General features: G+C 53.3%; 2 protein-coding genes across 2 annotated transcripts in view; one reads left to right on the top strand and one right to left on the bottom strand.

Annotated features, from left to right (window-relative positions):
• Nucleotides 1-26634, top strand: part of LOC142259328 (uncharacterized) — a 402688-nt gene that overhangs the window by 192170 nt on the left and 183884 nt on the right.
• The window catches only part of LOC142259326 (uncharacterized), a 185278-nt gene that overhangs the window by 54178 nt on the left and 104466 nt on the right, over nt 1-26634 (bottom strand). Inside the window, exon 8 of the mRNA XM_075331793.1 lies at nt 940-1042. Within this exon, the coding sequence (XP_075187908.1) occupies nt 940-1042 (103 nt within the window). The remainder of the gene's footprint in view (nt 1-939; nt 1043-26634) is intronic.

Genomic DNA, 26634 nt, shown 5'->3' with positions numbered 1-26634 from the left:
CCATGTCTGCTTGTACTGCTGGGAGCTAAAGGACATGTGAGTGATGTCAGCACAGCGCACCATGATGATTTAGTCGCACAATCTTTTTTCACAGCTCTGTGTTGCAAAAAAATTTGATTGAAAAGTGATTTCTGACAGAATTCTGGCATAATTGCTTTGAAGAATCAAGGTCTAGGTGTCAAATCTCCTTCTGTAGGTGTCTCCAATCCTTCCAGGGTAGTTTGCCAGTAGTTCACATTCTCTACAGCAATAATTTTATTAGATATTTTTTGGTAGTTTAAAAATTTGGTATCTCAGTGTGCGGCTGTAACTTTTTTTTTCCTATTATCCACACACACACACACACACACACACACACACCAGCCTGTATCCTCTTCAGCTTTATACTCCTGCAATTAAGAAACCTTTGGTCACATGGCGTGATGTCAAAAAGGTTCTTAAGCAGTCCTATAATCGATATATAAAACACTGGGGCCACTAGGATAATGGGGGCCCTGTGAAATTGCCCAGTTTGCTCTCCCTTACACCTAATACCAGTCCTGTATGCCAGCCTGTGTCCTGTTCAGTTTTTTTAGATGCATGCAATTAAGAGACCTTTGGTTACATCATGTCACATGACTTCATCAAAGGTCCTTAAACAATCAACTTCCGAATGCAACTGATGAGGTCCTTAAGAAAGTGGGGTTCCTGAGAAATTGCACAGTTTGACTCCTCCGAACGCTGGACCTGCCTGTAACTAGGGCTTATTTTAAGGGAAACAGGGTGTTCATGAACCCTCTGCAGGTCTTTGAGTTGCCTTCACAACAACATAGAGAAGGGACTAGAAACAAACAGCAGAAGAAGCAGAAACAGAAAATACAGCTGAAAAAAACAGAGCAGAAAGTCTAAAAATGTAAACACAAAATTAGTGCAGAAAGTGCATGAGTAGATATCTCTTACTGGATAGAGCTGGAGGAAACACATCCTGAGGAACATCGGGATCTTCTTGGTTACAGTCCTGTGGGAGAAGAGGATGGGGACATCTCTCTGGTGTTGTCCTCTTACTGGATAGAGCTGGAGGAGACACATACAGGGACTGAATTCATTCCTTACATACAGATAATTATAGGCAGTGGTGTAACTAGAGTGCGATGGGCCCCGGTGCGAAATTTAGACCTGGGCCTACCTCCGGACATTGGTCAGTAGAGTTCTAAGTCATATATACATTATTTGTCTCCCAGACTGGGCCCTATTGTGACCCAAGGTGTGGGCCTATCCTGGTGTGTATATATATTATATATATACTTATATTTATCCCAGCCTAGTGTGTGTGTATGCACTGGATGTAAATATATCTATATATATAATTGCCTTATTCTGTCTGTCTGTCTGTCTGTCTGTCTTGCTCCAAAATTGTGTCCTTACGGTGACACAAAGCGGATTGGCCGCTGGCCTCGCCATGGCTCCGCCCCCCGCACGGATTGGTCGCTCGCCCTGGCTCCCCCTCCACACGGATTGGCCGGCCGCTCGCACAGGCTCCGCCCCCCACACGGATTGGCCTCTCGCCCCGGCACCCTGCACGTATTGGCAACTCGGCCACGCCCCGCCACCCTCACGCAATGCACGCTCGCTCTGGCCCCGCCCCCCGCACGCATCCCCCGAACTGACACGGAGACACGACTCCCAGGTGAGTACTGTACCCCCGGGAGCCCACATCAGCGTACGCCGCCAACCCAGCCGACACAAACCCTCGCATTGCTGGGGTTTGCCGCCGGATGCTGGTGTGGGCTCCCGTGCGAGTGGGGGACGTGATGCGCTGGTAACCATGGTAGCATAGTTACCAGCGCATCAAGGTCATGCAGCGGCTGAACATCCACATGCACACACATAACAACAGACACACACATACACACACACATCAGATCACACTCACTCTCACACACACCTCACACACACATCACATCGCATCCACACACTCACAGCATCCGGAGATATCGCTTGCTTCTCGGCCGCGATACTGTGCTGTGAGCTTCCAGGACCTGGCAGAGGATCACATGGCCAGAAGCATATGGTATCTCCGGATGTTGTGAGTGTGAGCGCGTATGTGCAATATCGTCAGTGTGTGTGTGAGTGTATGCGATCGGGTGTGTGTGAGTGTATGCGATCGGGTGGGTGTGAGTGTATGCGATCGGGTGGGTGTGAGTGTATGCGATCGGGTGGGTGTGAGTGTATGCGATCGGGTGGGTGTGAGTGTATGCGATCGGGTGGGTGTGTGTGTGTGAGTGTATGCGATCGGATCTGTGAGTGGCGGCAGAGGAGCACGGCGTGCTGGAGGAGGCTGGGAGGAGAGAGGCTGTTCCTGGGGAAGGCTAGGAGGTGGAGGCTGATGCTGGGGGAGGCTGGGAGGGTGTAGGCTGATGCTGGGGGAGGCTGATGCTGGGGGAGGCTGGGAGGAGAGAGGCTGATGCTGGGGGAGGCTGATGCTGGGGGTGGCTGGGATGAGAGAGGCTAATGCTGGGGGAGGCTGATGCTGGGGGAGGCTGGAAGGAGAGAGGCTGATGCTGGGGGAGGCTGATGCTGGGGGAGGCTGGGAGGGGGAGGCTGATGCTGGGGGAGGCTGGGAGGGTGTAGGCTGATGCTGGGGGAGGCTGATGCTGGGGGAGGCTGGGAGGAGAGAGGCTGATGCTGGGGGAGGCTGATGCTGGGGGTGGCTGGGATGAGAGAGGCTAATGCTGGGGGAGGCTGATGCTGGGGGAGGCTGGAAGGAGAGAGGCTGATGCTGGGGGAGGCTGGGAGGGGGAGGCTGATGCTGGGGGAGGCTGGGAGGAGAGAGGCTGATGCTGGGGGAGGCTGATGCTGGGGGAGGCTGGAAGGAGAGAGGCTGATGCTGGGGGAGGCTGATGCTGGGGGAGGCTGGGAGGGGGAGGCTGATGCTAGGGGAGGCTGGGAGGAGAGAGGCTGATGCTGGGGGAGGCTGGGAGGAGAGAGGCTGATGCTGGGGGAGGCTGGGAGGCGGAGGCTGATGCTGGGGGAGGCTGGGAGGCAGAGGCTGATGCTGGGGGAGGCTGATGCTGGGGGAGGCTGGAAGGAGAGAGGCTGATGCTGGGGGAGGCTGATGCTGGGGGAGGCTGATGCTGGGGGAGGTTGGGAGGAGGGAGGCTGGGAGGAGAGAGGCTGATGCTGGGGGAGGCTGATGCTGGGGGAGGCTGGAAGGAGAGAGGCTGATGCTGGGGGAGGCTGATGCTGGGGGAGGCTGGAAGGAGAGAGGCTGATGCTGGGGGAGGCTGATGCTGAGGGAGGCTGGGAGGTGGAGGCTGATGCTGGGGAAGGCTGGGAAGAGGGAGGCTGGGAGGAGAGAGGCTGATCCTGGGGAAGGCTGGGAGGAGGGAGGCTGGGAGGAGAGAGGCTGATGCTGGGGGAGGCTGATGCTGGGGAGGCTGGAAGGAGAAAGGATGATGCTGGGGGAGGCTGGGAGGAGAGAGGCTGATGCTGGGGGAGGCTGGGAGGAGGGAGGCTGGGAGGGGGGAGGCTGAGAGAAGAGAGGCTGATGCTGGGGGAGGCTGATGCTGGGGACAGAGAGGCTGATGCTGGAAGCAGAGAGGCTGATGCTGGGAGGAGAGAGGCTGATGCTGTGAGGAGAGAGGCTGATGCTGGGAGGAGAGAGGCTGATGCTGGGAGGAGAGAGGCTGATGCTGGGGGCAGAGAGGCTGATGCTGGGGGCAGAGAGGCTGATGCTGGGGGCAGAGAGGCTGATGCTGGTGCAGCATGGGGGATGGAGCACGATGGGGGGTGCGCAGCATTGGGGATGGAGCACGATGGGGAGTGCGCAGCATGGGGGATGGAGCACGTCTGGGAGTGCGCAGCATGGCGGATGGAGCACGTTTGGGACTGCGCAGCATGGCGGATGGACCACGTTTGGGAGTGCGCAGCATGGCGGATGGAGCATGTTTGGGAGTGCGCAGCATGGCGGATGGAGCACGTTTGGGAGTGCGCAGCATGGCGGATAAAGCACATTTGGGAGTGCGCAGCATGGCGGATGGACCACGTTTGGGAGTGCGCAGCATGGCGGATGCGATCGGGTGGGTGTGAGTGTATGCGATCGGGTGGGTGTGAGTGTATGCGATCGGGTGTGTGTGTGTGTGTGTGTGTGAGTGTATGCGATCGGATCTGTGAGTGGCGGCAGAGGAGCACGGCGTGCTGGAGGAGGCTGGGAGGAGAGAGGCTGATCCTGGGGAAGGCTGGGAGGGGGAGGCTGATGCTGGGGGAGGCTGATGTTGGGGGAGGCTGGGAGGGTGTAGGCTGATGCTGGGGGAGGCTGATGCTGGGGGAGGCTGGGAGGAGAGAGGCTGATGCTGGGGGAGGCTGATGCTGGGGGTGGCTGGGATGAGAGAGGCTGATGCTGGGGGAGGCTGATGCTGGGGGAGGCTGGAAGGAGAGAGGCTGATGCTGGGGGAGGCTGATGTTGGGGGAGGCTGGGAGGGTGTAAGCTGATGCTGGGGGAGGCTGATGCTGGGGGAGGCTGGGAGGAGAGAGGCTGATGCTGGGGGAGGCTGGAAGGAGAGAGGCTGATGCTGGGGGAGGCTGATGCTGGGGGAGGCTGGGAGGGGGAGGCTGATGCTGGGGGAGGCTGGGAGGAGAGAGGCTGATGCTGGGGGAGGCTGATGCCTGGGGGAGGCTGGAAGGAGAGAGGCTGATGCTGGGGGAGGCTGATGCTGGGGGAGGCTGGGAGGGGGAGGCTGATGCTAGGGGAGGCTGGGAGGAGAGAGGCTGATGCTGGGGGAGGCTGGGAGGAGAGAGGCTGATGCTGGGGGAGGCTGGGAGAAGAGAGGCTGATGCTGGGGGTGGCTGGGAGGCGGAGGCTGATGCTGGGGGAGGCTGGGAGGCGGAGGCTGATGCTGGGGGAGGCTGATGCTGGGGGAGGCTGGAAGGAGAGAGGCTGATGCTGGGGGAGGCTGATGCTGGGGGAGGCTGGGAGGGGGAGGCTGATGCTGGGGGACGTTGGGAGGAGAGAGGCTGATGCTGGGGGAGGCTGATGCTGGGGGAGGCTGGAAGGAGAGAGGCTGATGCTGGGGGAGGCTGATGCTGAGGGAGGCTGGGAGGTGGAGGCTGATGCTGGGGAAGGCTGGGAAGAGGGAGGCTGGGAGGAGAGAGGCTGATCCTGGGGAAGGCTGGGAGGAGGGAGGCTGGGAGGAGAGAGCCTGATGCTGGGGGAGGCTGATGCTGGGGGAGGCTGGAAGGAGAGAGGCTGATGCTGGGGGAGGCTGATGCTGGGGGAGGCTGGAAGGAGAGAGGCTGATGCTGGGGGAGGCTGATGCTGAGGGAGGCTGGGAGGTGGAGGCTGATGCTGGGGAAGGCTGGGAAGAGGGAGGCTGGGAGGAGAGAGGCTGATCCTGGGGAAGGCTGGGAGGAGGGAGGCTGGGAGGAGAGAGGCTGATGCTGGGGGAGGCTGATGCTGGGGGAGGCTGGAAGGAGAGAGGCTGATGCTGGGGGAGGCTGATGCTGGGGGAGGCTGGGAGGGGAGAGGCTGAGAGAAGAGAGGCTGATGCTGGGGGAGGCTGAGGCTGGGAGGAGAGAGGCTGATGCTGGGGGCAGAGAGGCTGATGCTGGGGGCAGAGAGGCTGATGCTGGTGCAGCATGGGGGATGGAGCACGATGGGGGGTGCGCAGCATGGGGGATGGAGCACGATGGGGAGTGCGCAGCATGGGGGATGGAGCACGTTTGGGAGTGCGCAGCATGGCGGATGGAGCACGTTCGGGACTGCGCAGCATGGCGGATGGACCACGTTTGGGAGTGCGCAGCATGGCGGATGGAGCATGTTTGGGAGTGCGCAGCATGGCGGATGGACCACGTTTGGGAGTGCGCAGCATGGCGGATGGAGCACGTTTGGGAGTGCGCAGCATGGCGGATGGAGCACGTTTGGGAGTGCGCAGCATGGCGGATGGAGCACGATGGGGGGTGCGCAGCATGGGGGATGGAGCACGATGGGAGGTGCACACCTCCCCCCAACACACACACACACACACACTGGGAACCACAAACACCGCCCTACACAGACACCCACACACATAGACAACGCTGCACACACACAACACCCAACACACAAACACCGCGGCATACATAAATATACGCACATACCACGCAACACACACATTGCACAAAACATACCTCCCCCCAAAACACACCACACCCACACAAACCGCGCAACACACACACACAACGCTACAGACACACAGCGCTCCACAAACAACGCAACACACATACAACACCGCTGTCACCCCCCTCCACACCCAGACAACACCCAGAACATGTACAGCGCCCTACACAAACACTTGGTAACTACACACAACAACATCTATATATATATATATATATATATATATATATATATATATATATATATATATATACACACTAGAAGGTGGCCCGATTCTACGCATCGGGTATTCTAGAATTTACGTATTGTGTAGTTCATGTATGATTTTTGTTATATATATATATATATATATATATAGATGTTGTTGTGTGTAGTTACCAAGTGTTTGTGTAGGGCGCTGTACATGTTCTGGGTGTTGTCTGGGTGTGACGGGGGGTGAGAGCGGTGTTGTATGTGTGTTGCGTTGTTTGTGGAGCGCTGTGTGTCTGTAGCGTTGTGTGTGTGTGTGTGTTGCGCGGTTTGTGTGTGTGTGGTGTGTTTTGGGGGGAGGTATGTTTTGTGCAATATGTGTGTTGTGCGGTATGTACGTATATTTGTGTGTGCCGCGGTGTTTGTGTGTTGGGTTTTGTGTGTGTGCAGCATTGTCTGTGTGTGTGGGTGTCTGTGTAGGGCAGTTGTTTGTGGTTCCCAGTGTGTGTGTGTGGTGTGTTGTGCAGTGCGCGCGTGTGTGTGTGTGTTGGGGGGAGGTGTGCACTTCCCATCGTGCTCCATCCCCATGCAGCGCACTCCCCATCGTGCTCCATCCCCCCCATGCAGCGCACTCCCCATCGTGCTCCATCCCCTATGCTGCGCACCCCCCATCGTGCTCCATCTCCCATGCTGTGCACTCCCAAACGTGCTCCATCCGCAATGCTGCGCACTCCCAAACGTGCTCCATCCACCATGCTGCGCACTCCCAAACGTGCTCCATCCGCCATGTTGCGCACTCCCAAACGTGCTCCATCCGCCATACTCCGCACTCCCCATCGTGCTCCATCCCCCATGCAGCTCACTCCCCATCGTGCTCCATCCCCTATGCTGCGCACCCCCCATCGTGCTCCATCCCCCATGCAGCGCACTCCCCATCGTGCTCCATCCCCCATGCAGCGCACTCCCCATCGTGCTCCATCCCCTATGCTGCGCACCCCCCATTGTGCTCCATCTCCCATGCTGTGCACTCCCAAACGTGCTCCATCCGCCATGCTGCGCACTCCCAAACGTGCTCCATCCACCATGCTGCGCACTCCCAAACGTGCTCCATCCGCCATGTTGCGCACTCCCAAACGTGCTCCATCCGCCATACTCCGCACTCCCCATCGTGCTCCATCCCCCATGCAGCGCACTCCCCATCGTGCTCCATCCCCTATGCTGCGCACCCCCCATCGTGCTCCATCTCCCATGCTGCGCACTCCCAAACGTGCTCCATCCGCCATGCTGCGCACTTCCAAACTTGCTCCATCCGCCATGCTGCGCACTCCCAAACGTGGTCCATCCGCCATGCTGCGCACTCCCAAACGTGCTCCATCCGCCATACTCCGCACTCCCCATCGTGCTGCATCCCCCATGCTGCGCACTCCCAAACGTGCTCCATCCGCCATGCTGCGCACTCCCAAACGTGCTCCATCCGCCATGCTGCGCACTCCCAAACGTGCTCCATCCGCCATGCTGCGCACTCCAAAACGTGCTCCATCCGCCATGCTGCGCACTCCCAAACGTGCTACATCCCCCATGCTGCGCACCCCCCATCGTGCTCCATCCCCCATGCTGCACCAGCATCAGCCTCTCTACCCGCAGCATCAGCCTCTCTGCCCGCAGCATCAGCCTCTCTCCTCCCAGCATGAGCCTCTCTACCCGCAGCATCAGCCTCTCTCCTCCCAGCATCAGCCTCTCTGTCCCCAGCATCAGCATCTCTGTCCCCAGCATCAGCCTCTCTCATCCCAGCATCAGCCTCTCTCCTCCCAGCATCAGCCTTTTCTGTCCCCAGCATCAGCCTCTCTCCTCCCAGCATCAGCCTTTTCTGTCCCTAGCATCAGCCTCTCTCCTCCCAGCATCAGCCTCTCTCCTCCCACCCTACTCCAGCCTCAGCCTCCCCCAGCATCAGCCTCTCTCCTCCCAGCATCAGCCTCTCTCCTCCCAGCATCAGCCTCTCTCCTCCCAGCATCAGCCTTTTCTGTCCCCAGCATCAGCCTCTCTCCTCCCAGCCTACCCCAGCCTCAGCCTCCCCCAGCATCAGCCTCCCCCAGCATCAGCCTCTCTCCTCCCAGCATCAGCCTCTCTCTTCCCAGCATCAGCCTCTCTCTTCCCAGCATCAGCCTCTCTACTCCCAGCATCAGCCTTTTCTGTCCCCAGCATCAGCCTCTCTCCTCCCAGCCTACCCCAGCCTCAGCCTCCCCCAGCCTCAGCCTCCCCCAGCATCAGCCTCCCTCCTCCCAGCATCAGCCTCTCTCTTCCAAGCATCAGCCTCTCTCTTCCCAGCATCAGCCTCTCTACTCCCAGCATCAGCCTCTCTACTCCCAGCCTACCCCAGCCTCCCCCAGCATCAGCCTCTCTCCTCCCAGCATCAGCCTCTCTCCTCCCAGCCTACCCCAGCCTCAGCCTCCCCCAGCATCAGCCTCTCTCCTCCCAGCCTACCCCAGCCTCAGCCTCCCCCAGCATCAGCCTCTCTTCTCTCAGCCTCCCCATCCCAGCCTTCCCCAGGATCAGCCTCTCTCCTCCCAGCCTCCTCCAGCACGCCGTGCTCCTCTGCCGACACTCACAGATCCGATCGCATACTCTCACACACACCCGATCGCATACACTCACACACACCCGATCGCATACACTCACACACACCCGATCGCATACACTCACACACACCCGATCGCATACACTCACACACACACTGACGATATTGCACATACGCGCTTATACTCACAACATCCGGAGATACCACATGCTTCTGGCCATGTGATCCTCCGGCAGGTCCTGGAAGCTCACAGCACAGTATCGTCGCCGAGAAGCAAGCGATATCCCAGGATGTTGTGAGTATGTGGATGCGATGTGATGTGTGTGAGGTGTGTGTGAGAGTGAGTGTGATCTGATGTGTGTGTGTGTGTGTATGTGTGTGCTGTTATGTGTGTGCGTGTGTGTATGTTCCGCCGCTGCAGGACCTTGATGCGCTGGTAAATATGCTACCATGGTTACCAGCGTATCTCGTCCCCCGCTCGCACGGGAGCCCACACCAGCATACGCCGGCCAGCCCCAGCAATGCGAGGGTATGTGTCGGCTGGTTTGGCGGCGTACGCTGATGTGGGCTCCCAGGGGTACAGTACTCACCTGGTAGTCGTGGCTCCCTGACCGTGTCGGTTCGGGGAATGCGTGGGGGGGCGGGGCCAGAGCTAGCGTGCATTGCGTGAGGGGGGCGGGGCGTGGCCGAGTTGCCAATGCCTGCAGGGTGCCGGGGCGAGAGGCCAATCTGTGGGGGGGCGGAGCCTGGGCGAGCGGCCAGCCAATCCGTGTGGGGGCGCAGCCTGGGCGAGCGGCCAATCCGTGCGGGGGGGCGGGGCCATGGCGAGCCCAGCGGCCAATCAGCTTTGTGTCACCGTAAGGACACAATTTTGGAGCAAGACAGACAGACAGACAGACAGACAGAATAAGGCAATTATATATATAGATATATATATATAACAAAAATCATACATTAACTACACTACTGGGATAAATATAACTATATAAAAATAAATATATATATATATATATATATATATATATATATATATAAGACTGGGCCCTATTGTGACATAAATTTGACCCCCAGGGTGTGGGCCTATCCTGGTATATATATCTATATATATAATTGCCTTATTCTGTCTGTCTGTCTGTCTGTCATGCTTCAAAATTGTGTCCTTCCGGTGACATTGTGTCCTTACGGTGACACAAAGCTGATTGGCCGCTGGGCTCGCCATGGCCCCGCCCCCCCACACCGATTGGCCGCTCGCCCAGGCTGCGCCCCCACACGGATTGGCCAGCCGCTCGCCCAGCCTCCGCCCCCCCCACAGATTGGCCTCTCGCCCCGGCACCCTGCAGGCATTGGCAATTCGGCCACGCCACGCCCCGCCCCCCTCACGCAACGCACGTTAGCTCTGGCCCCGCCCACCTCCCCCCGCGTATTCCCCGAACTGACAGAGCTGTCACGGAGGTGAGTACTGTACTCCCCCCCCCCCTCTCCCACCCCCCCGCGCATTCCCCGAACTGACACGGCTGTTAAGGGGGGTGAGTACTGTACTCCCCCCCCCATCCCCCATCCCCCGCTCGCACGGGAGTGGTGTGGGCTCCCGTGCGAGCGGGGGACGGGATACGTTGGCATGGTTACAAGCGCATCGAGGTCCTGTAGCGGCGGAAGATCCACACGCACACACACACACACACATCAGCTCACACTCACTCTCACACTCACTCTCACACTCACTCTCACACACACCTCACACACACATCACATCGCATCCACACACTCACAGCATCCGGCGATATCCCTTGCTTCTCGGCCTCAATACTGTGCTGTTGTGACCTTCCAGGACCTGACGGAGGATCACATGGCCAGAAGCATGTGGTATCTCCGGATGTTGTGACTGTGACCGCGTATGTGCGATATCGTCAGTGTCTGTGTGTGTGAGTGTATGCGATCGGGTGTGTGTGAGTGTCGGGATCAGGTGTGTGTGAGTGTATGCGATCGTGTGTGTGAGTGGATGCGATCGTGTGTGTGAGTGGATGCGATCGTGTGTGTGAGTGTATGCGATCGTGTGTGTGAGTGGATGCGATCGTGTGTGTGAGTGTCGCCAGAGGAGCACGGCGTGCTGGAGGAGGCTGGGAGCAGAGAGGCTGATCTTGGGGAAGGCTGGACGGAGGCTGGGAGGAGAGAGGCTGATGCTGGGGAAGGCTGGGAGAGGGGGGCTGATGCTGGAGGAGGCTGGGAGCAGAGAGGCTGATCTTGGGGAAGGCTGGACGGAGGCTGGGAGGAGAGAGGCTGATCCTGGGGAAGGCTGGGAGAGGGAGGCTGATGCTGGAGGAGGCTGGGAGCAGAGAGGCTGATCTTGGGGAAGGCTGGACGGAGGCTGGGAGGAGAGAGGCTGATCCTGGGGAAGGCTGGGAGAGGGAGGCTGATGCTGGAGGAGGCTGGGAGCAGAGAGGCTGATCTTGGGGAAGGCTGGACGGAGGCTGGGAGGAGAGAGGCTGATCCTGGGGAAGGCTGGGAGAGGGAGGCTGATGCTGGAGGAGGCTGGGAGCAGAGAGGCTGATCTTGGGGAAGGCTGGACGGAGGCTGGGAGGAGAGAGGCTGATCCTGGGGAAGGCTGGGAGGAGAGAGGCTGATCCTGGGGAAGGCTGGGAGAGGGAGGCTGATGCTGGAGGAGGCTGGGAGCAGAGAGGCTGATCTTGGGGAAGGCTGGGAGGGGGAGGCTGATGCTGGGGGAGACTGGGAGGGGAAGCCTGATGCTGAAGGAGGCTGGGAGGAGAAGCCTGATGCTGAAAGAGGCTGGGAGGAGGAGGCTGGGAGGAAGGAGGCTGGGAGGAGAGAGGCTGATCCAGGGGAAGGCTGGGAAGGGGAGGCTGATGCTGAGGGAGGCTGGAAGGAGAGAGGCTGATGCTGGGGGAGGCTGGAAGGAGAGAGGCTGAGGCTGGGAGGAGAGAGGCTGATGCTGGGGAAGGCTGATGCTGAGGGAGGCTGGAAGGGGAAAGCTGATGCTGGGGAAGGCTGGGAGGACGGAGGCTGGGAGGAGAGAGGCTGATCCTGGGGAAGGCTGGGAGAGGGAGGCTGATGCTGGGGGAGGCTGGAAGGAGAGAGGCTGATGCTGAGGGAGGCTGGAAGAAGAGAGGCTGATGCTGGGGGAGGCTGGGAGGAGAGAGGCTGATGCTGGGGGAGGCTGGGAGGAGAGAGGCTGATGCTGGGGAAGGCTGGGAGGAGAGAGGCTGATGCTGGGGACAGAGAGGAGAGGCTGATGCTGGGGACAGAGAGGCTGATGCTCGGGACAGAGAGGCTGATGCTGGGGACAGAGAGGCTGATGCTGGGATGAGAGAGGCTGATGCTGGGAGAAGAGAGGCTGATGCTGGGGACAGAGAGGCTGATGCTGGGGACAGAGAGGCTGATGCTGGGGACAGAGAGGCTGATGCTGGGGACAGAGAGGCTGATGCTGGGGACAGAGAGGCTGATGCTGGGGACAGAGAGACTGATGCTGCGGGCAGAGAGGCTGATGCTGCGGGTAGAGAGGCTGATGCTGGCGCAGCATGGCAGATGGAGCACGTTTAGGAGTGCACAGCATGGCGGATGGAGCACGTTTGGAAGTGCGCAGCATGGCGGATGGAGCACGTTTGGGAGTGCGCAGCATGGCGGATGGAGCACGTTTGGGAGTGCGCAGCATGGCGGATGGAGCACGTTTGGAAGTGCGCAGCATGGCGGATGGAGCACGTTTGGGAGTGCGCAGCATGGCGGATGGAGCACGTTTCGGAGTGCGCAGCATGGCGGATGGAGCACGTTTGGGAGTGCGCAGGATGGGAGATGGAGCATGATAGGGAGTGCGCTGCATGGGGGATGGAGCACGATGGGGAGTGCGCTGCATGGGGGATGGAGCACGATGGGAAGTGCACACCTCCCCCCAAAACACACACACACACACGCGCGCGCACTGCACAACACACCACACACACACACACTGGGAAACACAAACAACTGCCCTACACAGACACCCACACACAGACAACGCTGCACACACAAATATACGCACATACCGCACAACACACACATTGCACAAAACATACCTCCCCCCAAAACACACCACACACACACAAACCGCGCAACACACACACACAACGCTACACACACAGCGCTCCACAAACAACGCAACACACAAACAACACTGCTCTCACCCCCCATCACACCCAGACAACACCCAGAACATGTACAGCCCCTACACAAACACTTGGTAACTACACACAACAACATCTACATATATATATCTATATATATAATTGCCTTATTCTGTCTGTCTGTCTGTCTGTCTTGCTCCAAAATTGTGTCCTTACAGTGACACAAAGCTGATTGGTCGCTGGGCTCGCCATGGCCCCGCCCCCCGCACGGATTGGCCGCTCACCTCGCCTCGGCTCCGCCCCCCCACGGATTGCCCGCTCGCCTCGGCCCTCCGCACGCATCGCCAGACATAACCTTGCGCTGCTGGGATCGTGACGGAGCCGGTGAACGCTGGTAACCATTATACACATCGGGTAACTAAGGTCCCTTGGTTACCCGATGTGTATCATAGTTACCAGTGTACACCGGCTCCGTCACGATCCCAGCAGCGCCAGACATACCCTTGCGATGCTGGGATCGTGACGGAGCCGGTGAACGCTGGTAACCAGTATACACATCGGGTAACTAAGGTCCCTTAGTTACCCGATGTGTATCATAGTTACCAGCGTGCACCGGATCCCGGTACACATGTGCAGGGAGCCGGCATTATACTCCTCTCCCACCAGCACTACTCCTCCTATTATAGTCCTCCTATTATACTCCTCTCTGAGTATAATAGGAGAACTATTATAGCATGGGGGATGGAGCACGATGGGGTGCGCAGCATAGGGGATGGAGCACGATGGGGGGTGCGCAGCATGGGGGATGTAGCACGATGGGGAGTGCGCAGCATGGGGGATGGAGCACGATGGGGAGTGTGCAGCATGGGGGATGGAGCACGATGGGGGGTGCGCAGCATGGGGGATGGAGCACGATGGGGGTGCGCAGCATGGGGGATGGAGCACGATGGGGGGTGCGCAGCATGGGGGATGGAGCACGATGGGGGGTGCGCAACATGGGGAATGGAGCACGATGGGGAGTGCGCAGCATGGAGGATGGAGCACAATGGGGAGTGCACAGCATGGGGGATGGAGCACGATGGCGTGTGCAGCATGGGGGATGGAGCACGATGGGGGGTGCGCAGCATGGGGGATGTAGCACGATGGGGAGTGCGCAGCATGGGGGATGGAGCATGATGGGGAGTGCGCAGCATGAGGGATGGAGCACGATGGGGGGTGCGCAGCATGGGGGATGGAGCACGATGGGGGGTGCGCAGCATGGGGGATGGAGCACGATGGGGGGTGCGCAGCATGGGGGATGGAGCACGATGGGGGGTGCGCAGCATGGGGGATGGAGCACGATGGGGGGTGCGCAGCATGGGGGATGGAGCACGATGGGGGGTGCGCAGCATGGGGGATGGAGCACGATGGGGGGTGCGCAGCATGGGGGATGGAGCACGATGGGGGGTGCGCAGCATGGGGGATGGAGCACGATGGGGGGTGCGCAGCATGGGGGATGGAGCACGATGGGGAGTGCGCAGCATGGAGGATGGAGCACGATGGGGAGTGCGCAGCATGGGGGATGGAGCACGATGGGGAGTGCGCAGCATGGGGGATGGAGCACGATGGGGGGTGCGCAGCATCAGGGATGGAGGACGATGGGGAGTGCACAGCATGGGGGATGGAGCACGATGGGGGGTGCGCAGCATGGGGGATGGAGCACGATGGGGGGTGCGCAGCATCGGGGATGGAGCACGATGGGGAATGCGCAGCATAGGGGATGGAGCACGATGGGGGTTGGGCAGCATGGGGGATGGAGCACGATGGGGGGTGCGCAGCATCGGGGATGGAGCACGATGGGGAATGCGCAGCATAGGGGATGGAGCACGATGGGAGGTGCACACCTCCCCCCAACACACACACACACAACACACCACACACACACTGGGAACCTCAAACACTGCCCTACACAGACACCCACACACACAACGCCGCACACACACAACACCCAACACACAAACACCGCGGCATACATAAATATACACACATACCGCACAACACACACATTGCACAAAACATACCTGCCCCCAAAACACACCACACCCACACAAACCGCGCAACACACACACACACAACGCGACAGACACACAGCGCTCCACAAACAACGCAACACACGCAGCACACATACAACACCGCTCTCACCCCCCGCCACACCCAGACAACACCCAGAACATGTACAGCGCCCTACACAAACACTTGGTAACTACACACAACAACATAGATATATATATATATATATATCAAAAATCATACATGAACTACACAATACGTAAATTCTAGAATACCCGATGCGTAGAATCGGGCCACCTTCTAGTATATATATATATATATAACAAAAATCATACATGAACTACACAATACGTAAATTCTAGAATACCCGATGCGTAGAATCGGGCCACCTTCTAGTATATATATATATATATATATATATATGCTGCATATATATTTATCCCAGCCTAGTGTGTGTGTATGCACTGTATATATATATATATATATATATATATATATATATATACACACACACATATACATATATACATACATACACACACACACACACACACACACTACGCTGGGATTTATATATGTATTTTTTATGTAGGTATGTATGATATCGCGCACGCAAGATATCAAAGTCCCGGCGCTTTGCGGTGACGTCACCACGCTGGGACTCTGATGTCCTGCGCTTGCGCTCATGCAGCAGTGCTGGGAAATCATATTTCCCAGTACTACCGCAGAGGTTAACTATATCGGCGCGCTGTATGCGCCGATATAGTTAACAGTAGCGCAGCTCCGGTTGGGCGTCCTCTGAGCACGGGCCCCCCCTCCCCCGGTAGCTGCGCTACTGTTTGAAAGTAAAGTAACAGCTGAGAGGAGCCGGCTGTTTCACTGAACGGCGGGCGCCAGCCGCGGGCCCCAAACCTGCCCGGTCCCGGTCGTGGTGGCGACCGCTGCGACCGCGGTCGTTACGCCCCTGATTATAGGCCGTGTGTATTTAGTCCTGTCTATTACCTGGTGATGTGAGGGGCTGGGGATCCTTCATCATGACGTCCTTGTACAGATCTTTGTGTCCTTCTAAATACTCCCACTCCTCTATGGAGAAATAGACGGTGACGTCCTGACACCTTATAGGAACCTGACACATACAATGATACCGTCACCCCCGATCCCTTCATAGCGTTACTGTATAATGTCCCAGCATTCCCAGCAGTGTCACCTCTCCAGTCAGCAGCTCAATCATCTTGTAGGTGAGTTCTAGGATCTTCTGGTCATTGATGTCCTCATGTATCGGGGGGTGAGGTGGAGGCCCCATGATTGGGCTCAGGGGTCTTCCCCATCCCTCAGACACAGGGGCCTGACAGCGCTCACTAGAGGTCTTCTTCACTCCTGTGTAATCCTGGTTATGGAGAGACACAGTAATAAATCTCACTACAGACATTTCCAGAGTCCTCACCTCTCCAGTTCTGTCCATCTGTAAAGGTTGCTTTACACGGGACGATATATCGTGCGATCGAACCCGCCCCCGTCGTTTGTGTGTCACAGGCAATTTTTTGCCCGTGGCGCACAAAGTCGTTAACTCCCGTCACATGTACTTACCTTCCGCACGACCTCACTGTGTGCGGCGAACATCCTCTTCCTGAAGGGTGAGGGACGTTCGGCGTCGCAGCGACGTCACACAGCGGCCGCCCAATAGAAGCGGAGGGGCGGAGATGAGCGGGACATAACATTCCGCCCACCTTCTTCCTTCCTCATTGCCGGCGGGACGCAGGTAAGCTGTAGTTCCTCGTTCACGCGGTGTCACACGTAGCGATGTGTGCTGCACCGGGAACGATGAACAACCGGCGCACAGAAGGAGGAACGACATTATGAAAATGAACGACGTGTCAACGAGCAACGATAAGGTGAGTATTTTTGCTCGTTAACACTCGTTCGTAGCTGTCACATGCTACGATATCTCTAACGATGCCGGATGTGCGTCACGGAATCCGTGACCCCGACGACATATCGGCAGACATATCGTAGCGTGTCATGCCGCTTTTATTCCCATAGATAAGAATGATGTAATGTGACGTCATCAGAATCTCTCACCTTTCCAGTAAGCCGGAAGAGGATCTCTAGGGTGAGGTGTAATATCCTCTCCGCCATCTTGTCCCTGTCCTTATCCATCCTTGATAGGTCAATTAGGAGAATTTTCTTATATAGAAGATCTCCACTGAAAGGATCCGATATTGTAGGGACCTGAATGTGGAGAAGATGACGATGTAACATCATAAAGAATCCTGTACCGTAATATAATTACTGGAGACTTTATATGGCATGAAGGAGAAGACAATTCATGGTTTTGGGGCTGCAGGAACCGAAATGAAGATTCTTGATCCAATAATATTAAGAACCGGCTTTTACTTGACATATATGGAACGTGACTATTTTATAATATTCATCGGTTTGCTTGTTTTGTTTTTTTGTTTGTTTTTTTTTGTATGCTTGCAGGTTTTTAGCTTTGCAGACTTTTTTGGCTGATTTTTAAACTGCAATTTTTTAAAAAATATTTGCAAAATTACTGCATAATAATGACCCTGAAAAAATCGTGGGTGTGCGGGAGGACGAGAAAACCAACCAGTGCCAGGAAGCTGCTGCCGAGGCAGATAACATAATAGGATGCAGTGAACGAGGCACAGATGCTCTATATAAGAACAGTTTTGCCTCTATACAAGTCACTAGTGCGGCCACACTTACAATATTCTGCACAATTTCGGGCTCCAGTGAATGAGGAGGACATAACTGAACTAGAGCGGGTGCAGAGAAGAGCGACCATTAAAGGAATGGAAGGACTACACTAGGAGGACAGGTTAGCAAGCTTGGGATTATTCATTTGGAAACACAAAGTCTATGGGGCGATTTTATTACAATGTACAAGTATATCAGGGGCATGACAGATATTTCTAATGAGCTTTTTACAACTGAGGCCTGCAATGATGACAAGGAGGTTCAATCATAATCACAGATGGGGATTCTTTACTGTAAGAGCAGTGAGAATATGGAACTCTCTGACACATGATCTGATAATTCTTCATAGACTACAAACCATTCAAGGCGGGCTTGGATGACTTCCGTAAAAAGTATATTATGGCAGGTTATCAAGACTAGATTTTGTGATGAGACATTGATCCAGGGAACTAGTCTAATATTTTTAGTCATGAAGGAATTTTACCCCTTGTAAAGGTATTCACACCCCCGGAATGTTTCCACTTATTTTAGCGTCATACCCACAAATGTAAATGCATTTTGTGATTTTATGTGATATACCAGCATTAAGTAACAAGTATTTGTGAAGTGTAAAGGAAATGATAGATGTTTTTTTAAATATTTAAACCTATAAATCTGAATATTGTGACGTGCATTTGTATTCAGTCCCTTGTAGTATGATGCCCCTGAGTGACCAATTGTCTACAGAAGTCACATAATTAGTAAATTGACTCACCTGTATCATTTATTCTCAGTATAACTACAGCTGTTTTGTGAAGGTTTCATACGTTTTGTTTGAGAACATTAGGGATCAAATAGCATCTTTAAAACCAAGGAACCGGGGGCGTGTCCTGGCTATGGAGGAGTGAGGACGTGTTTGTCTCAGCTCCTGCCACCGGACTACGTTACTGACAATTAAACCAGCCCAAGAGCCTGGAAGAAAAGGATATGCAGCGGAGGAGAAGGGAGAGCACCCAGGGGCCCAGCAGAGGAGCGTCACGGACAGAGGAGAAGGGAATTAGAGGCTTCCTTACCGGGCCGAAGCAGAGGACAGCACTGCAGACATCTCCCAAGATGGAGAGGCAGGGGAAGCCCCAGCAGCAGCAGAGACAGAGGGAGGAAAGCACACGGGCAGCGGAGGAGAGGCAGCTGATAACCCCAGACAGCCAGTATACAAGGCCTCAGGTACAGGGGATCCCTGGAGCAGGGAGCATGGGTACAACAGAAGAAAGAAAAATCCAGCTTCCGGAGTAGTAGAAAAACTGATGCAAAATTTTATTAAAGGACGTAAAAATTAATGTGATGACAAAAATAGGGAGCCCATATGTGGCGTAAGGCTACGCGTTTCGAACGCTGCCTGCGTTCTTTGTCAAGCCTACTCCGGAAGCTGGATTTTTCTTTCTTCTATTGGACCCTTGCACTGCCAGAGTGTTATCCTTGCATGCCGGACTTTGCCCCAGTTGAGCTGGATCACCTTTTTTCCTTCAGCATGGGTACAACCCCCACCATTGCTGATTGCAGACCTGCAGTGGGGAGGCCTCAGGAGGGGGGAGAGGTGCCCTTACCCCGTCACAGAAGGAGGACAATAAAAAATCTTAAGCAGAGGCTGTTAATGCTGCAAATGGGGAACAGGGCCCTGCTAGTGGAAATCTCCTATCTTCAGTGAGACACAGCCTGAGTCAAAGTGTGTATGATATGGAAATGCAAGCAGAGTTAGAGCCTGCCACAAGTACAATAAGATCACATGAACCAGGAGTGCTGATAGAACTTAATGAAATCCGGGCACACATCTCTTCTATGCCCACCAGAGAAGATATGGAGACATATATAGCAAGGCTGGAACAGGCATACCGCACAGAGCTGTCGGCCCTGAGGGGGTGGGGTGGAAAGAGTGGACACTCAGAACCAAATACAGGCAGCTAAAATACAGAATATAGAAGACACCACTCAGGCACAAGGGGCCATTTTGGATGAACACTCCCGCCAAATACAATATATGGTGGAAGCAATGGACGATGCTGAAAACAGGGGCCAGAGAAACAATTTAAGGGTCCGGGGTTTACCAGAGTCTGTTGAACCTAAGGATCTCCAGAGAGCCCTCCAAGTGATGTTTAATGAGATTCTGGGTGAACCATCAAGCCAACCCCTGGAGCTAGACAGAGTGCATAGAGCGCTTGGCCCTAGATCTACACAGAATGACAGACCTCGAGATGTGATTTGCAGGGTCCACCGTTATGTCCTTAAAGAGGCCATCCTGTTTAAGTTGCGCAGTGGAGTTTCACCAGCATACGAGGGGAGCCAAGTCCAGATTCTGCAGGACTTATCCCGTTTCACTTTACAAAGAAGGAGAGCACTGAAACCTCTCATGGACATGCTCCGTTCGTATGAGTTTCAATACAGCTGGGGATTTCCTTTCCGCCTGCAGGTCCGACACGCGGGAAGAATGCATGTTCTTAGGAACCCGACTGATATGCCATCGTTTGCTGCAGCCCTGGATATTCTATTGGTGCCTATAGAGGAATGGCCGGTGTTTCCAATGGGGGGAAGGGGTGCTGCCCCAGATGGTGATCGGATGCGTGGCCCTCGAAGAGGAAGACCAGTCTGATGTTTAAGGAGTTATTGGTTTATAAACAAAAATTCATTGGGTTGTTTCTCAATAGAATGTACCTCCCAATTTTGCTATAATTTTTTTGCCAGGGGGATTAAGTCTTTCTGATTATGGGGGGGGGGGGTTCCCTCCCGCCTTCCTGGAAGAGGGGGCGGGGGGGCACCCCCTGACGGTGTATACCACAATATTCTCTCTAGACCTTGTGTCCTCACATTATATAGGGCTCTGACAAACTAAGTTGAATAATTGCTTATTGTTAGTCCGGGGCAGGGGGCTCCTTTGTAGAAAGTTCCCTCCCTGATTGGGATAACACGCCATAAAGGAGTGGCGTAGTCTCACCATCCCTAGGTTAGACAGTTTGGTATTCTCTTATACCTATACAGTTACTTTTAGTCTTTTTAGACCCGACGTTAGGGTCTTGTTGTGACCTTGCAGGCAGGAGGCACTCTGACCTCCTTGCCTTTGGTTTCTACTGCTTTGTTGGTAGTTTCTTTTGTATTCTCGACCTTCTTACCTCTTCTCTTTTATTTCCTCTTCTCTTTCCTTGCTCTTCCTATCCTACTTGCCTGCACATCTCTCTCTCTCCCTAATCCCCGAACCTATCCCTAGCGTCCCCACCGTTCCTCCGCATTGGAATGACGCAGATTAATTGGGGTTCACTAAATGTGAGGGGACTTAATGTCCCGCAAAAACGCTCCCAGATATTTTTTGACATGCACAAAAAAAGAGTCCATATACTATTGATCCAAGAAACACATTTTAAAACGGGCCGCCTCCCCATCTTTAGAGACAGATATTACACTAACTGGGTCCACAGTTCCAACCCAGAGTCAAAATCCAAGGGAGTGTCCATAGGCATTCATAAGTCCCTTGTGCACACAGTTCTAGATACACGGGTGGACACGGAGGGAAGATTTATATTCCTGAAAATTAATGTTAACTCATCCATCTTTACCATTGTCAATTGGTATCTACCGAATAGAGATCCGGCAACGACCTGCTCCTCTCTCCTGTCATCACTGGATGAATTCGCAGAAGGGACCATGATCGTGGGCGGTGATTTAAACTTCTCTTTGGACCCTAAGGTAGACAACGTCGGGACATAACTTTCTCTCAATAAGGAAACTAGCGAAGGTTAAACGTTGTATACAGGAACTAAGATTAGTGGATGCATGGAGAACACTACACCCAGTAGACCGTGACTACACACTTTTCCCCGGCTCACTCTTCGTACAGCCGCATAGACCTATTCCTTGTAAGTCAGAAGGCCCTGACATGGCAGATACAGGCCTCTATAGGCAGTATCTCTTGGTCAGATCATGCCCCCATATTTTTGAGCCTCACTATGCTGGATGGGCCTGGGAGGCCATGGTCTTGGCAGTTGAATGATAGTCTGCTGAGGGACCAGGGACGCTTGAAAGACCTGCAGAACACAATAGATGAATTCTTGGAGATACACTCAGGAGACACTACTACCCTACCTGTTCAATGGGAGACACTAAAGTGTGTGTTGAGAGGGATTCTGATCAAACATGGGGCTAGGATTAAGAGGGAGAGAGCCCAAACTATTCTGTCTCTACTTCAGAATATTTCAGACCTAGAGAAGATCCATAAGCAGACATTATCCCCGGTGACACTGACAGAGCTAGTTAAAAACAGAGAGGAACTTAAATCCATTCTGGACCGACAATACGAGCGCCACAGGAATAGACTAAAAAGATTTATGTATGAATATGCGGACAAATGTGGCAGACCACTAGCTAGGTTATTACATCCGAGGGGGGACCCCAGTCACATCCCTACGATCAAAAAATCGGACGGCCTTTTGACTCAGAATCCAATCCACATAGCGGAGCAGTTTCAAAAATATTATAGTGACCTTTACAACATTAGGGGCAAATTTGGGGATATGCCACAAGAAGCTTTGGAGACTAAAATAAATAATTACATACTTAAAACAGCCCTGTCGACTATACCCAATACTGAGGTTGAAAACCTAGAAGCAGACTTTACAGAGACAGAAGTGGCATCTATTATCAGGGATTCTCCCTCAGGCAAAAGCCCAGGTCCGGACGGGTTTACCCCCAAGTTCTATAAAATTTTTCAGACTCAGTTATCCCCGTTCATGACCAAAGTATTTAACTCCATATCTGAAAACTCCCAGTGGGTAGCGCAGTCTCTTGAAGCACACATATGTGTTATCCCCAAACCGGGAAAGGACCACTCGCTGGTTACAAATTACAGACCCATCTCACTGATTAATTTAGATTTGAAATTTTTCTCTAAAGCACTTGCCAACAGACTTGCCCTGTCCCTGCTTGGGATAATACATACGGACCAGGTGGGATTTGTAAAAGGCCGGGAGGCACGGGACAACACCAACAAATTGTTCCTCCTGATGGCTCGGTCGAGGGCTCAGTCTCTCCCCATGTGTTTACTTTCAGTGGACGCGGAGAAGGCCTTCGACCGGGTCAGTTGGAGCTTTATGATGGCAGCCTTGAGACAGGTGGGTTTGGGTCAGAAATTTTTGGGTAGAATTGCGTCCCTGTATACGAAACCCTCAGCAAAAGTCAGGACAAATGGGTTTCTATCATCATCCTCCTTTCTGGTCCACAATGGAACGAGACAGGGATGTCCACTGTCGCCCCTCTTATACGTCATAGTCATGGAGCACCTTGCGGTCGCCCTGAGAAACAGCATCCACGGGATAGAGGCAGGGGGAGAACCGTAAGCTGGCTCTATTCGCGGATGACCTTCTCATGTTCATTTCCCAACCACACATATCCTTCCCGTCCTTGCTCAAGGAGTTCGAAGAGTTTGGCAACTTAAGCAACTTCAAAGTAAATTTTTCCAAATCAGAGGCCATGAACTTGACTTTATCGGCAGAAGACCTTGCGAGAGTATCACAAAACGTCCCTTTTAAGTGGCAACCGTCAGTTTTAAAATATCTGGGAGTTATGGTACCTAGGGATCCAGCAAAAATTGTACATCACAATTTTTTCCCCTTATTAGAAAGGACAATCAGGGACTTAAAGAAATATGACAAAAAGAGATTGACGTGGTTTGGGCGTATAAACGCGATAAAAATGGATGTGTTACCGAGGTTCCTGTTCCTGTTTCAGGCAATAGCCATACAGCTACCGCTAAGTTACTTCTCCAAGATCCGGACAGCCTTGTCTGGGTTTGTCTGGGGGAACAGGAGACCCCGAACAGGAATTAAAACTCTGACCAGACACAAAAGTGATGGGGGAACGGGGCTCCCAAATTTTCAGTTATATTACAAGGCAGCTATCCTAACGAGATTACTGGACTGGCATTTTCATGGTAATTCGAAACAATGGGTGGTGATTGAACAGGATGTGCTGGGAACTCCCTTACATTTACTTCCATGGTTAGAGAAAGAAAGTAGGATCCAGATAGCGAAAGGAATGGAGTTCACGCGGACAGCGATGGGGATGTGGGATGGAGAGATAAAAAAGGGATCTCTCTCTCAGGAGCAGGGCCCACTTACCCCCGTATTCGGTAATAAGAAGTTCCCCCCAGGACTCCACTCCCATAGATTCGGGGGATTTACTCGGGCGGATGATACTCGTTTTTGTCACCTGCTCCAGGGACACACCCTACCAACTTATACTTCCATGCAGGCCACAGGGAGAGAGATTTCCTGGATGGAATATATGCAGTTGAAATCTTTCCTCTCGTACCAGGACAGGGAGAGAAGGATGAGGACACCCCCTACTCCTTTTGAGAAAATATTTTTACAGGGGTCATCACCTGGACATGGCATCTCACTCATTTATAAAATGCGGAACCAGAGAAATAGGGTGGATAAACCTCACTTTGTCTGTAGGTGGGGAGAGGAACTGGGAGAGGATATTCCAGAGGACGATTGGAGCAGAGCGTACCTGTGGACCCACAAGCTTTCCTTGGCGTGCGCCGCTCAAGAGAAAAGTTATAAAATTCTCACAAGGTGGTACCATTACCCGACTAAATTACATGCTATATTTCCCTCTGTGTCTGATGTGTGCTGGAGGTGTGGCACAGACACAGGTACAATGCTACACATATGGTGGAGCTGTACTAAGCTGCAACCCTTTTGGGACTCAGTGTTCTACCTGTACAAAAAGATGAGCGGAGGTGAAATAGAAAAATCCCCCCAGGTTGCTCTTCTTTCTATGCTCCCAGGAGCTATTAAAACACAAAAAAGGGACATGTTGCGATTTTGCCTGGCGGCTGCCCGTATGATTATCCCACGATTTTGGAAACAGACTAGATGCCCTACGGTGCTGGATTGGTTGGAGGAGATGACAAACCTCCAGAGAATGGAGGAGCTGACAGCAGAACTAAATGGGAACACAGAAAAATTTACTACAGTTTGGAGACCATGGATTATGTTCATGGAGTCCCCAGAGTTTGTGGAGAGTTTGGCGAGCTTTTTGAACTGAGAAACGGTGGGGAGTCTCATTCCCCCCCCCTTTTTTTCTTTTCTTTTCTTGCTTTCCCTCCTCTCCCCCCTTCTCTCTAATTTCCTCTTCTTTATGCTTGTATCTTTCCTCTTCTTTCTTTCTTTTCTGAACATTAATCTGCATTTTTCTAGTTTCATTTTTTATATGAAAAGATTTATCAATAATTCATAAGACAATAGACATACAAAGAGAATGAGTATATTAGGATACGGGAAGTCAAAAGAAGTGGGAATTCTGACCTATAATTTATAAGTGGTTGTATGGTAATAGCACAAAGATAATTTGAAGAATTCCAAGAAATTTAGTAATGTAACAATTTCTGGATGTTATCCCGGCATTGAGAAAATGATGTTTATGTATTGTAATTGCACAAATGATATGTTTGTATGTTGACAACAGTTTCATCAATAAAACAGATTTGAAATAAAACCAAGGAACCCACCAGACAGGTCAGAGATAAAGATGTAGAGAAAACTAAAGCAGGGTTCAGTTATAAAAAAAAAAATAGCCAAACCTCTGAACATCTCACTAAGCACTTTTCAATTAATCATCCAAAAATAGCAGGAGTACAGTGTGGAGACATGAGGGTCAGTGGGTACAGTCGACCACTGGCCTGGCGGTCTTCAGAAACACTGCTCGGACCAGGGCTCATCCCACTGAACGTTCGCACTCATTTTTTGTGGGCAGAACACTTCTCAGACAACACAGAGTGAGGGAACCACAACTTGGTAGGACGTTACTGGTTCTCCAACAGGCAAATACGTATCATACATTTCCAGAAAGAACATAAAGTGGTACAAGCGACAGAGTCTCTCCCATCCGTTGGCTGTCAAGGGATTAGAATATTTGTGACTTCGCGACTTCCTGGGCTAACTATCCTAGTCAGCAGCACCTCGCTTTTAATGAGCAACCACTGAGAGGAGATAGCGGCAAGCTTAGAAAGCTGACTGAGCAAGCAAGATATGTAGCCAGGCAACTGAATTGTCCTCACCTGGGTTAACCAGGCACAATTGTGGGCTCAGCATTGCGCAGTGAAGCAGATCTCTGATCTTTGAGCTAAAAATGTGGATTTTAGGCTGAAGTCCTGCAAAATGAATGTGGAAAGAGGAGCAAAGTCCTCTGTATAATATTCCTCTAATTGACGTAGTCAAAGAGGCTGAGGCAATCCATTTTTAACAGGCAAAAGGGCTCCAATCAGTCTGACATGAAACAATGGCTAACTTCTCTTGATTTGGCAATCAAAGAAACAAAAGATCTGGCCTAATTAAGAACAGTTCACCACTCACACAAATCTCCAGTTGCTGAGTTGTCACATATAGCACAACTGCAAAACTGCAAAACAACAAAGACATGGCCGTCCACCTAAACTGACATCCCAACAAAGGAGAGCACTAATTATAGAGAAGCTGCCAAGATGCCTATGGTCAGTGGAAAAGCAGGAGCGATCCAGAGCTCAGGGGGAAAATCTGTCCACAGGACAACTATAAGTCATAAACTCCACAAATTTGGTCTTTATAAAAGAATTAATTTTTTTAAAAGCAAAAGAATAAGAATTGAAAATTTCTTCACAGACGCCTTCATCCAATTTACCTGAGATAGAGCTGTTCTATAAAGTAGAAGGGGCAATAATGTCATCTCTAGATGTGCAAAGCTGGTAGACGCATGCCCCAAGAGACTGGCAGCAGTAACTGCAGTGAAAGGAGGTCCTGCAAAGTATTCACTCAGGGGGCTGAATACTAATGCACATCACAATTTTTAGAGTTACA

The sequence above is a fragment of the Anomaloglossus baeobatrachus genome (genome assembly GCF_048569485.1).
Source record: "Anomaloglossus baeobatrachus isolate aAnoBae1 chromosome 5 unlocalized genomic scaffold, aAnoBae1.hap1 SUPER_5_unloc_8, whole genome shotgun sequence".
Lineage (NCBI taxonomy): Eukaryota > Metazoa > Chordata > Amphibia > Anura > Aromobatidae > Anomaloglossus > Anomaloglossus baeobatrachus.
The sequence above is the reverse complement of the archived record's forward strand: the minus strand, read 5'-3'. Positions and strand labels throughout refer to the sequence as shown.